Genomic DNA, 12191 nt, shown 5'->3' on the forward strand with positions numbered 1-12191 from the left:
ATACTAGTGAATGTGCGAAGGGGGTTATGCCTTTCATCTTGGTGCATGTATTTTCTTGGTCCTCTAAGAAACAACTACTACTTGCTCTATTAATAGCAAAAGGCAGAGTACATAGCAACAACTAATTGTGTCACTCAAGCAGTTTGGTTACAAAGAGTATTAAGTGAGTTACAACACCAACAAAAAGGACCAACAAAGATATTTTTTGACAACAAATCAACATTTGCTTTAACAAAGAATACATTATTTCACGGGCGTAACAAACACATTGATATTAAACATCACTATATTCATGACTTGATCAAAGACAAAGAAATTGTGGTGGAGTATTATGCTTCTAAAAATCAAGTAGTAGATATTTTCACAAAGACACTCAACGTCAATTTTTTATTAAAGTTAAAGAATATGTTTAGGATGATCAAGTCAAATTTAAGAGAGGATGTTAGAAATTAAACCTGTTAGAAGATAAAGCCAACTTATTACTAGCTACACTATCTTTACAAAGAAGACAAATCTAAGTTGAATTCTTCATCATCATAAAAGAAGATAAATTTAAGTTGAACTTTTCATCATCATAAAAGAAAACAAATTCAAGTTGAATTTGTTTGCTTAATTATTGAGAAAACGACCTCCTCTAAACTAAGATGTTATAGAATATGAAGTTTTATGGTGAAATAGTTTATTACTTAATATTTATTGTATGAAGTTTATTTTAAAAAAAAACTTCAACTAGTTTTTTTTTTTGTGGTTGTTTAAGTGTCTAATTGGCTATTAATAAAGTCAAAGTCTTCTAAATAATTAAGCGTATTAATTTTTCAATAGAAAAATTATTTCTTGAGTATTCTAATAGTATTCAACAATAGGGCAATTTATTTTAATTGCCAACACTATCTAATGTAATGGAGTCCCACGAGTTCGGTGACTGAACCAATCTTTTCAGGCCCAAATAATCGTTGGGATAGATCATAAACAAATTCAAATTCAGTTGAAAATCAAGACAAAAATATAAAATTAAATTAAATCAGTTCAAAATATAAATAAATTGTAAAAGATTCTCACCTCTGCGTAAACTTCATAATCCGACATGCAATTTGTATTGTTTGGATTAAGATGGATGTAATCCCCGTTACAATTAGCTTTAATTGACTGTAAAAGAGAAATATCACCTTAATCCACATAATGATACTTTTTAAGAATTTTTGCTATCAACCCAAAATACTTCAAAATACAAACATTTCGAAGACAACTTGTTTTTTATCAGCAAAACAAAGCTAATTGAATTAAAGAGAGTATGAGGAGTACCCGAATCCTCACATCATCAAAGTCTAATTTAATTAGAACATTGAGCAATGCAATGTGTAAACTACTACTACTAATAATAATAACTACAATATCTAAACTACACATAGCAAAAATGATAGTAAATGAGTTGAATAATAACCTCATATAGCTCATTCGATATTAGTGTTCGTTGTTGAGCAAATTGAACTCTTGCATTGAAATCCAAGTAAGTGTCAAGTAATGGACTTGCAAGCACAAAACCCTAGTGAAGTTCAAAGAAAGATCAAATGTAACTAAGATATATGCTTCGAAACCAAAATGTTATATCAAACAAAATAAATCATGAGCATTATAGTATACTTTAAAGTTTAGGAGTGGGAAATATCCTGCTTTATAACCTGCAAGTCAGTAAAAATATTCATCATAAAACAATTTGGAGCACAATAAAAAAAAAAAAAATTTTATTGGTGGAATCAATGGCAAATCAATTAATGTTCACCTTTATATACTTTTTGTACAAGGGGAGCAACAAATAAGCCTGAATACGAACCACCACCTATATAAGCTGGATTTGATTGAAATTTGGGGTGATCCACAAGCCACTTCATACAATATAGAGAAACAAATAAAACAATCATAACTACAAACCATCACTTTCTAAATAAGAACATAAAATATATAATAGCAAATAGAATTTTCTGCAAAAATATTAGTTTGAAATAACGTAAACCTTTTGTAGAAAATCATAGATATGTTCCACCGTTTGCTTATCATTGCTATAATAACCTTGTTGGGTTTTTGAGTAAGAAAATCCTGTACCAACTGGTGCATCGACATATAATATGTTGAGTACCTGCATTTAACATGCGTTATTTTTCAAATTGAGAGGTTATAATACTTTATTACCACAACAAGTTTAAAACCGTTCTGTGTTTATGATTAATAACTCAATTTTTTGAGATGATTAACGATGATTTATATGTAGTTGCATTCTTCTTAACTTTATTCTTTAAAATTAAATATCAGTTAATAGTCACACATTTTGAATTCAATCGGTTTAAGTATCTAAAAGTATTAAATTTGTATTTATTTTTCTTATGATTCACTTAGTGTTTATTAACGAACATATATTTAATGAAAAATGAAATACATTTAGGATACCAAGAATGAAAGATAGTATTTATTTACTAATGGAGGGTGGTTCGAGTAATAAGTAATTTGGCATAACTTAAGGTCATGAGTTCGAGTAATAAGTAATTTGGTATAACTTAAGGTCATGAGTTCGAGTCTTTGTCTATACAAAGTGTTGAATCTGGATTAAACCAGATAGGAATTAAAAAAAATATGTTTTTTTTTAATTTATTAATATATTATAATTAATAATAAAATAATAAAATAATATTATATTTGTTCAGTATATGCAGCAGGCAGTACAGGATGGAGAACACCTTTGTCCAAGTGTTTGGATTCTGTTGAAGTACCGGAAAAGTCCCATTAAAATTGTCATAATTGAACATCAACGGCCCTGCAAAAGATTTTTAAACAAGAAACATAACGTGTTATTGAGTAAGTTTAAAATTTGTGATTATTTGAAAAAAGCTGTAAAAAAATAATGTTTATTTATGCATGGGAATATTAAAAAGTTAATTTATCTTTTGATATTTCAGGTATTTCTTTTAATTGAGGCAATATGATTTTTTAAAGAAAAAATTTACAGCTTATGATTAAAAATTATCAGGTTAGTTTTAGTTAACTCTTATTTTCTTATTTTATCTTTAATAATTAACTATTTTAAATATAAAACGAATAATTACACATAAATTTACATTCTTTGTAATTTCACTATAAAAATGTGATTCTTTATACAATACAAATAAATAGATTATTTTAAAATTACTTCTCACTAAATATATCTAAACCTAAAACTTATGTTGTATAATCAATTATAACAATATAACTAATTATAAATATCGTTAATGATTAAAATTGTCTATTTTTCTAGCTAATTGAAAAATGCACTTAGTTTTATAATACTTGTATTGTTAAAATGATGAGAACTTAATTTTTTCGACACTCCCATCGATACTTGCTTTCTTTTGAAACTTAGTTTTATATATATCAATGTATAAACTCCCATCAATAGTTGATATTTATAATACTATTTTTTGTAATTTTAGAGAAGTTCAGAGGATTTATGACACAAATATGTACCGTTTTCATATAAGAAACCTGAAAGGCCAGAACAACCAGGTCCCCCAATAAGCCAAAGTAGGAGTGGATCATTCATGGGACTCCTTTCAGACTCAACGAAGTAATAAAATAGCTGCACCTCTTCTCTTTCACCCACTCCTACGTACCTGTATTAGAGGGTACATACGTTGTAGTAGGTTAAATTTAGCCACTTTAATTTCTTAATTATTAGTTAGTAGTTTTCTTTATTGAAAATAAATGTATTTTAATTTGATAATATTTGAAAATAAAAATATAAATGATTATAGCCTTACCCATGTAGCATGATCAATGAATAAGCGACTCACCCGGTTTCCAACGTGAATGGAAGATGCCCAAAACCTGGTAGGGATTTGACGATGAAATTTGAAGATGCGATGTGCAACAAATGCAGTGTGGTAACCAAAATGCACCATGCCTTCGAAACCCTAGCCATTGTGCCACTGTGTGATCATATAACACACTCTATAGACGAGGGTATATATATTTATACTAACAGTTTGAATGAATACATCACGAGATCTAAACCCTTGTGATTTTGGATACTTTATTTAAATATTGGATATGAGAATTTGGATTCAATTATTGCTCGGAGATCTGTGCACCAGCTCCATATTTTAGCAATTGGGTTGTTTGCCCGCAAATCAATCTTCGATGAATTAATTATCTTATCTTTATGCACTTTCACGTTAACTTTTCTTTGCTCACAAACTCGGATATATATATAAATACATTCTTCATTTCTCTTTATATATTATTAAAAAATTGTTTTATTTATTTGTCGATGTAATAGTTTAAAATAATATTAAATTAATAATAAGACTCTTTGGTTTGAATATTTTTTTTCCCTAAACAGATAAATAGGAATGAAAGTACTATTATTTTATAGAACTTTTATCATTATTTAGTTGATGAAAATAAAATTGTCATTTAAAAAGCTAGTTCAATGAATAGGATCTTAAAAGCTATTTTAGTGAAAGTTTTCTTATAATTTCTTATTTCATTTTTTTATAATGACGTGATAAGAGCGGAAAAATAATTTAAAATATAATTATTTGTTTAGCAACGATTTTTTAAACAAATTGTGAAATCAATAAGAGAGATTTATAATTTGTTAAAGGGGAATCGCCCAAAATAAAGTACATCTATCTAAAATGAGAATGATAGGTTTTTATTAAGATAATGTAGGCATGTGCAACTAAGTTTCCATTCCTCTTCACGTGGGACATTGTGCAAAATATGGATAGCTTTTAATTAAAACATTGAACTAGGAAAAAGAAATCTGACTTAGCGCATAAGAAATTAAAGTTGATAATTTGTTATTATTATGATTTTTTATATAACGGGACTTAAAGTCCAAAGAAAACACTACGCTAAAAACAAGTTTTCAAAACGCTAATTTAGACAGCAGTCAGTAGACACCGCTTTATAACAATACATTTAGAGAGCGCTTAATTTTGAATCGCTCTTAGATCTATACTTTTGAGAGCAATTTTTCTATTAATCAATCATTCTCTAAAGTCACACATTGAAATAATAAAGAACCGCTCGCTAAAGTCACTTTTAGAAAGCGGTTAACAAAGAACAATTTTCTAAAGTCTTTAATTTTTCTAAATGAAACACGCTTAGTTCATTAGTCCCTTTGTCACTCAACTCACGAATCTCTTCGTTTTGTTCTTATAGCTCTGTATTTCATCTTTTCTACATTAATAAAGTTGGTGTCTTTGATCTATTTCACGTTTGTAAGTTTTCTTTGTCTTCTTTGCTCTCTTTATCTTCTTTGCACTAACAAATTGATATTTTTTCACATCTATAGGTACTTTTCACAGTTCTCTCCATTCTCTCTTTTTTCTTTTTCTCTTTATTAATAGTGAATCATCAATTATTTTTTTCTTTCTTTTTCTCTTTATTGATGATAAATTATCCTACTAATTTGTTCTCTTTTACTCTGCTTACTTGTGTTTGGTTCATGCAGATGTGGACTGTTTGTTAAATACAATATATAAACTCAAGATTTAATTTTTATTTGTGATAAAAATGAAAAAAATTTGAATATCAGACCTATAAATTAAAATGTAAATGTAACTATAATTAATTTTAGTTTGTAACAGAAAACTCACAAAGAAATAAATTTTAAATTTCAAATTTTTTATACGTTAGAGAGCATTTTCGCATGGAACCGCTCTCTAATCTTACACTCATACTTTGAAAAGCGGTTGGGTGTAAGATTAGAAAGCGGTTTCCACGTAACCGCTCTCCAATCTTAATATTTGAGAGCAAATGTTTAACCGCTCTCTTAAATTCAACACATTAGATAGCTAAGATTTTAAAGCAGTTATAAATGCTCTCTAATTTAAAACGGAACTACTTTTACATCTCCTTTTTGGCGTAGTGAAACCAAAATCTTAGAATCCTACTCTGACAGACTAGATAAAGCACAAAAAAAGAAAGAAAGAAGAGACCTAGGAGCTACATCAAAACAAAACAAGTACAAGAAGATGGCTAATTTGTCACCACAATTATTTGAATATGATAAAATTAATAAACTTTAAAACATTCCTAATACTTTCAAATCAGATGAAAAAGAGGGTGAGACTGATTTTGTAAATGTAAAGTTTGTAACACACTTATTTTATTTATGAAATTTATGAAAGTTATAATGACGAAGAAAAATAAACTAAATTTCTTTAAGTTTCTAACAATCCATGGATACAAAGGTAATAAGTTTCTAAGACTCACTTATCTTATGCTTTCGGTCTATTTTTGCTTCAAAAAAATGGGCTTAAAGTTCTTCTGCTAGTAAAAATGAGGCTAAGCAAGTCATGAACTTAATTTTGAGTGATTCTAGGTTTTGTAAATCCATCAAGTATTGCCTAAAGTGAGTGATTCCTATTGTAAAAGTATTAAGACTTATAGATAGTGATTCAAAATCAGTCATACCATATATTAATGAAACAATAGATAGAGTTAAAGAGTAAATTCTAAAAGCTTTCAAAGTCAAGAGTCAAGGAACAAAAAAATATGGAAGATTATTGATACTAGGTGAAATTTTTACCTTATAAGCCTTTCGATGCAGCTGTCTTTTATCTCAGTCCTAAGTAAGTAAAGTCATCATCAATCTCTCAAGTTTTTTACACTTTTTAAAAGGCTTGATAACTTAAGTTGTATGTATTATATCTTGTTTAATTAGCTTTCACTATGGTAAATAATTCAATCTAAATAGTGAGATTTTATTTGACTTATATGAGACCATTGATGAATGGCTTCGGATAGAAGGATAAGATTTTATATGACCAACAACTTGAAAATTTCAAGCCTGTTAAGAGACTTTTTGGAATAAACAAAGCAAAAGATACAAGAGACAAGAAGAAACTTGGTAGTTTTAAGTTAGTTTCTTCATAATTTTAACTTTTAATTTTAAGGAAAATTAGTCAATATCTTTCTATGACATACATCTTATTTTTGTTTTAATATAATTTTGGTGAGAAAGTTATGTTGGAGAGTGAAAAGAACTAACAAAAGTAGCTACGAGGTTTTTAAGCCTCACATGTAGTGCTACGGATTATGAAAGATATCATAGTACATTTGACTAATTGCATACTAAGAGAGAAAAAATCACTAAGTGCAACAAAAATTAAATGCAAATGTTTCTGTTAAGTACAATCTTCAACTTGATATAAGACAAAAGGCTAGAGAAGAGAAGGAGGAAACTTATGATTCTATATGTTTGTCTGATATTCTATTAGATAATAAGTGGATTATTAAAAAAGAAGACCATAGCTTACCACTTGATATTTCTTGAATGAATATATATGATTGTTTCACTTTTAATGAAAGAACTATAAGCCTGAAAAGAAAGAAAAAAAAATTTGTTAAATAAAAAAATATAATATATATATATATATATATATATATATATATATATATATATATAAAATTCATTTTAGTCCTTCAATTTTTTTTTTACGTTATTTTTTTTTATTAGCTCTGTTATATAACTTAATAAAAACATTCTATATAGTGTTAAAGTAGCCTTAACGCCATTTATTGAGGCAAAGATTATATCTGAAAAAAATATTAGAAGCCTAACTTATATTTCTAGAATATTAATGTCTCCATCCCAAACATTGTGCCCTTCTAAACTCATAAGACAATTTTCAAGAATTGTTTCATATGTTATGACTATTAATAAGTTACAAGGTACGTTAATCACTATCTAATTTTGCATTATATTTATCTAAGCCTATATTCAGTTATGGTCAACTATTATGTAGCTTTGTCTAGAGTTCAAAGCAAACAAAGTATTAAAATTAAAATTTTAATACATGATAAAGAAGGAAAAGTCTTGAAAACTACTACAAATGTTATCTTCGAATAAATTTTCCAGAATCTATAATAGAAATAAAAGACAAATTTTTTACGTATTTATCTATTTATCTATACAATTATACATTAACTTTCTTTGAATCACAATTATTAATCTTTGTTGCTTAAAAGATATATTAAAAGTGAAATCGTGACGAATAATTATTAACATGTTTATTACAATTTTTTCAAAGCAACTTCATATCCTTCTTTCTTTAAAGTTTGTAACAACTTGAAGGTAAATAATGTATGAGAAAGTCATTTTACTCTATACTTTTAAAATAATTAAATTTTTAGTCACTCGTATTTGTTGTTTCTCTAATTTATTAATTTTAGTAAAAAGTAATTTTGCATTCATTTGTGTAATACACGATGTAAAAACTCAAGTTAAAACTATTGTCATATATATATATTTTTTAAATTGAGAGTATCTTTATATAATTAATAAAAAAATTATTATCCCATACGAAAGTATAAAAGAACGTGTCTGGCGTAGGTCAAACAAAGTAAAATATGTTTGACACAGGAGATTAGGGATGATATTTGCAGATTATTTTGAACTTTTGATTATTTTTTTTTATGTTATGTTCAACTCAGCAACTAAATTGACCTATGGTTATGGTAAACTTAAATTAATATTGAAACGTTAGATGAATTTACAAATATAATTCCTCTTGCGTTATGATAAGCATGTTTACTTAAATTAATCTTTATATGAGAAAAATTTATTCTTGACATATTTTTTCTTACGTGGTTCTAACACAGTACACACTTTTATTTAAAAATTAACAAATTCGAGCAAGCACAATCCCATTATAGTAAAGAGGTCATCTATAATGACATTTCCAATAAATTAAGAATATCTTTAAATATTTATAAACAAAATTATTATCTCGTGTGAAATCACGAATACAGTACTGGTTCTTTTTTTTTTTTTTTTTGCTATTAAACAGGACTAAAAGCCTAAAACAACACACAAGCCTAGGCAAACAATGAGACCAAAAAACACCTAAAGAATCAAGCAGTATTATTTGGGGTATTTATTGTAAACTGTCCATTCAAGATAACCCTTTCCTCTATAATCTGATGCATTCTCTGTGAAAAGAATACTAGAAAATCTTAGACTATGAGGAAATTTACTGGTTCAGCAATATAAATCTAATTGGCTTAGGCTTGGAGATAGGAATAATAAATTTTTTCATAAAGCTGTTGTCAATCGTAGGCTTTCTAACTAGATTTTTGCCCTTAGGAATGAAGATAATACCTTGGAATTTGATCATCTCAAGCTTCAGTGTTTGGCTGTTAGATACTTTAGGAATTTATTCACTAATCCTTACCCTGATAGGTACTCTCTCTGCACTATCACTGGGTTTCTTTCTCTTAGGGCAGAAGATATCTTAGTTTTAAATGCTGACTTGTCTTTAAATGAAATTAAAGCTGCCTTGTTTAGTATAGGTAATATGAAAGCCCCTGATCCTGATTGTTTGCATGCTCTGTTTTTTAAAAATCAATGGGAGATTTTGGCCCCTTTTATTTACAAATTTGTATATGATTTGTTTGATAATCCTAGTAATATTGCCTCTGTTAATGATACTGCAATTACCCATATACCTAAAATTGATAATCCTAATTATATTCATCAATTTAGATCCATCTCTTTATGTAATGAGTTATAAAATTGTTACTAAACTCTTAGCCAATAGAATTAGAGGATCTTTGCCTCATATCATTTCTGCCAACCAAACCAGTTTTATTCCTGGGAGGCAAGGTATAGATAACACTATCATCTTGCAAGAGCTATTGCATTCTGTCAACAATCTGAAGGCTAGTAGTAGGTTCATGATTATTAAAATTGATTTAGAAAAGGCTTATGATAGGCTTAGGTGGCAATTTATTGATGATACCCTTAAAAACATAGGTTTCAACCATAAGTTGTGTGATATTATTAGATACTGTGTGTCTTCGTTCTCTATGTCTTTAAACTGGAATGGTTATAGGACTGAATCTTTTAATCCTGGCAGGGGTATTAGGCAAGGGGAACCCATCTCCCCTTACTTATTTGTCATGTGTATTAAGAGACTTGCTCACCTTATTAAGGATAAAATTAATAGCGGTTGTTGGATTCCTTTCTCTGTTAGTAATGGGGGTCCTAGTATATCTCATTTATTTTTTGCTGATGATATTATATTAGTTGCTAAAGCTGATAAATCAAATGCTGAGGTTATTTCTAAGGTTTTGAATGATTTCTGTTTTGCTTCTAGGTTGTCTATTAATAAAGATAAATCTTTTGTGTATTTTTCCAAGAATTGTGATATTGCATGTTCTATGGAGTTAAGTGCTAAGCTTGGTTTTAAATCCTGCTCTCAGTTTGGTAAATACCTTGGTATCCCTATATGTCATTTGAATCTGTCAAGACATGACTTTGCTTTCATAATTGATAAAATTAGAAAAAAGCTTTCTGTTTAGAAAATGAATTCTCTATCCATGGCTGGGAGAATTACCCTTGCTCAATCTTGTATTATGAGCATTCCTATTTATTTTATGCAAACTGTCCTTTTTCCTAATTCTATGTGTAAAGAAATTGATTCTATTTGTAAAAAATTTATTTGGAGATCTTTGGGAGGTAGAAAATGTCATTTAATAGGTTGGGATAAAATTTGTAGACCTAAAAGTGAGGGTGGGTTGGGATTCAGAAGTGTTGCTTTGGTTAGTCAAGCTTTTATTATGAAACTCTGGTGGAGACTCTTTTCTTGTCCTACTAAGTTGTGGTCCCAAGTTATTTGTAGGAAGTATAAGTTTTCTGTTGGCAAAAGTCCTATAAATTATTCTAGTAAAAAACTCCCCTTTTGAAAAGCCATGTCTGCTGTCTGGGGTTCCTTTTGCCAGGGGTTGGGTTGGTCTTTAGGGAATGGAATTAATGTTAATTTCTGAAAGGATAATTGGCTTCTAAATCATCATAATCTATCTCAATATGCTATTCAGCCTTTTATTGGAAATGTTTCAAATGAACCAGTGGCTTCTTTTATTCTCCAGGGTAGATGGGATTGGATAGAATTCACCAGGTCCTCCCTTCCAATATCTGTAATTCTATTGCAGGCCTTGATCCCCCTTTAATGAATCAGGAGGAGAACCATTTTTTCTGGAAACTGTCGAATAATGGTCATTTTTCAGTTAAATAAGCCTATTCTCTTTTGGCTGGTCAGCACCTAAGTGGACAGGTTGATAACCATATTTTTATATTTGTTTGGGCTTGGGAGGGTCTCCCAAAAATTAATGTTTTTCTGTGGAAAGTAGCTCATGGTAAGATTTTGACCAATGATGAAAGATATATTCGCAAAATGTCTTCTTCTCCATTTGTGTTCCAGGTGTTTTGAAGCCCCTGAAACAATAACTCATGTTCTCAGAGATTGTGTTTTCACCTCCCAAATCTGGAATCGGTTTCTCCCTCCTGACAATTGGGCTTCTTTCTTCAGTCTTAGTCTCCATAACTGGCTGGTTTTTAATCTGTCCAGTAACAAGTTTCCATTGTTTCCTTATTGGAGTAAATTGTTTGGTATTATTATTTGGAATCTTTGGTGTAATAGGAATTGTGTGGTTTTTCAGAATTTTCCTTTATCTAATGATGCTTTGTTGAATAAAATAATTAATGATTTTGACTGTATGTCTCTTTATAATAGGGGTAGCCAGAATCATCTTGCTAGTAGTTTGGAGCCTCAAAGTCTTGTTAAGTGGATTCCCCCTCTAATAGACCAATTCAAGCTAAATACTGATGGTGCTTTGCCTCTTTTTGCTGGTGGAGCTAGCTGTGGGGGTCTGCTTCGCGATCACAAGGGTACCTTCCTAGCTAGATTTTATAAGGAGCTCACTCCTTGCTCTCCCCTTGCTAAAAAATTATGGGGTCTTTATTGGAGTCTTGAGATTGTTCTCTCTAGGAATATCAATGTAATATGAGTTGATTGTGATTTTAAGGATGCCATTTCCTTAATTGCTAATATTCAAAGTAGTGTCCATCCTTTATTTTTTATCATTGATAAAATTAGATATACACTTAGGAGAATTAAATTTGTTAGATTGAACCATGTTTTGAGAGAGGCCAACCATTGTGCTGATTGGCTGGCTAAACATGATTCTGAGGTTGGTATTTCTTATTTTTCTAGGGCTCCCCCTTCGCTAGCTCCCCTTCTAGTACTGGTTCCTTTTAAATTCAAAGGTAGCATTGAATTTAATATGTACGGCCTTTATAAAATTACTATATGATACATATTCATATATGCTTGTTCCTGCTTAGGATACACTTGTCTTCTCAATAATCTTCT

At 29.3% G+C, this 12191-nt stretch overlaps 1 protein-coding gene across 1 annotated transcript; it reads right to left on the reverse strand.

Annotated features, from left to right (window-relative positions):
* Positions 1-449: 449 nt before the first annotated feature.
* LOC113857309 (serine carboxypeptidase-like 3) lies at positions 450-3946 on the reverse strand. Its single transcript, XM_027489119.1, has 9 exons — positions 3819-3946; positions 3493-3638; positions 2730-2806; positions 2012-2134; positions 1781-1883; positions 1642-1679; positions 1442-1543; positions 1060-1146; positions 450-455 (listed from the first exon to the last, which is right to left on the reverse strand). Exons 1-9 carry the CDS (start codon positions 3944-3946, stop codon positions 450-452), a joined length of 810 nt encoding a protein of 269 aa, XP_027344920.1.
* Positions 3947-12191: the final 8245 nt, after the last annotated feature.

The sequence above is a fragment of the Abrus precatorius genome, unplaced genomic scaffold (assembly GCF_003935025.1).
Source record: "Abrus precatorius isolate BTA unplaced genomic scaffold, Abrus_2018 Scaffold1, whole genome shotgun sequence".
Classification (NCBI taxonomy): domain Eukaryota; kingdom Viridiplantae; phylum Streptophyta; class Magnoliopsida; order Fabales; family Fabaceae; genus Abrus; species Abrus precatorius.

What these genes read in the sequence shown, in the direction of transcription:
- LOC113857309 (XM_027489119.1), bottom strand. Translation starts at nt 3,946, where the DNA reads ATGGCTAGGGTTTCGAAGGCATGGTGCATTTTGGTTACCACACTGCAT. An exon ending in CCATTCACGTTGGAAACCGG is followed by an intron (nt 3,639 to 3,818) that starts GTGAGTCGCTTA and finishes CCTCTAATACAG; the next exon opens with GTACGTAGGAGTGGGTGAAA. An exon ending in TATCGAATGAGCTATATGAG is followed by an intron (nt 1,147 to 1,441) that starts GTTATTATTCAA and finishes TCTCTTTTACAG; the next exon opens with TCAATTAAAGCTAATTGTAA.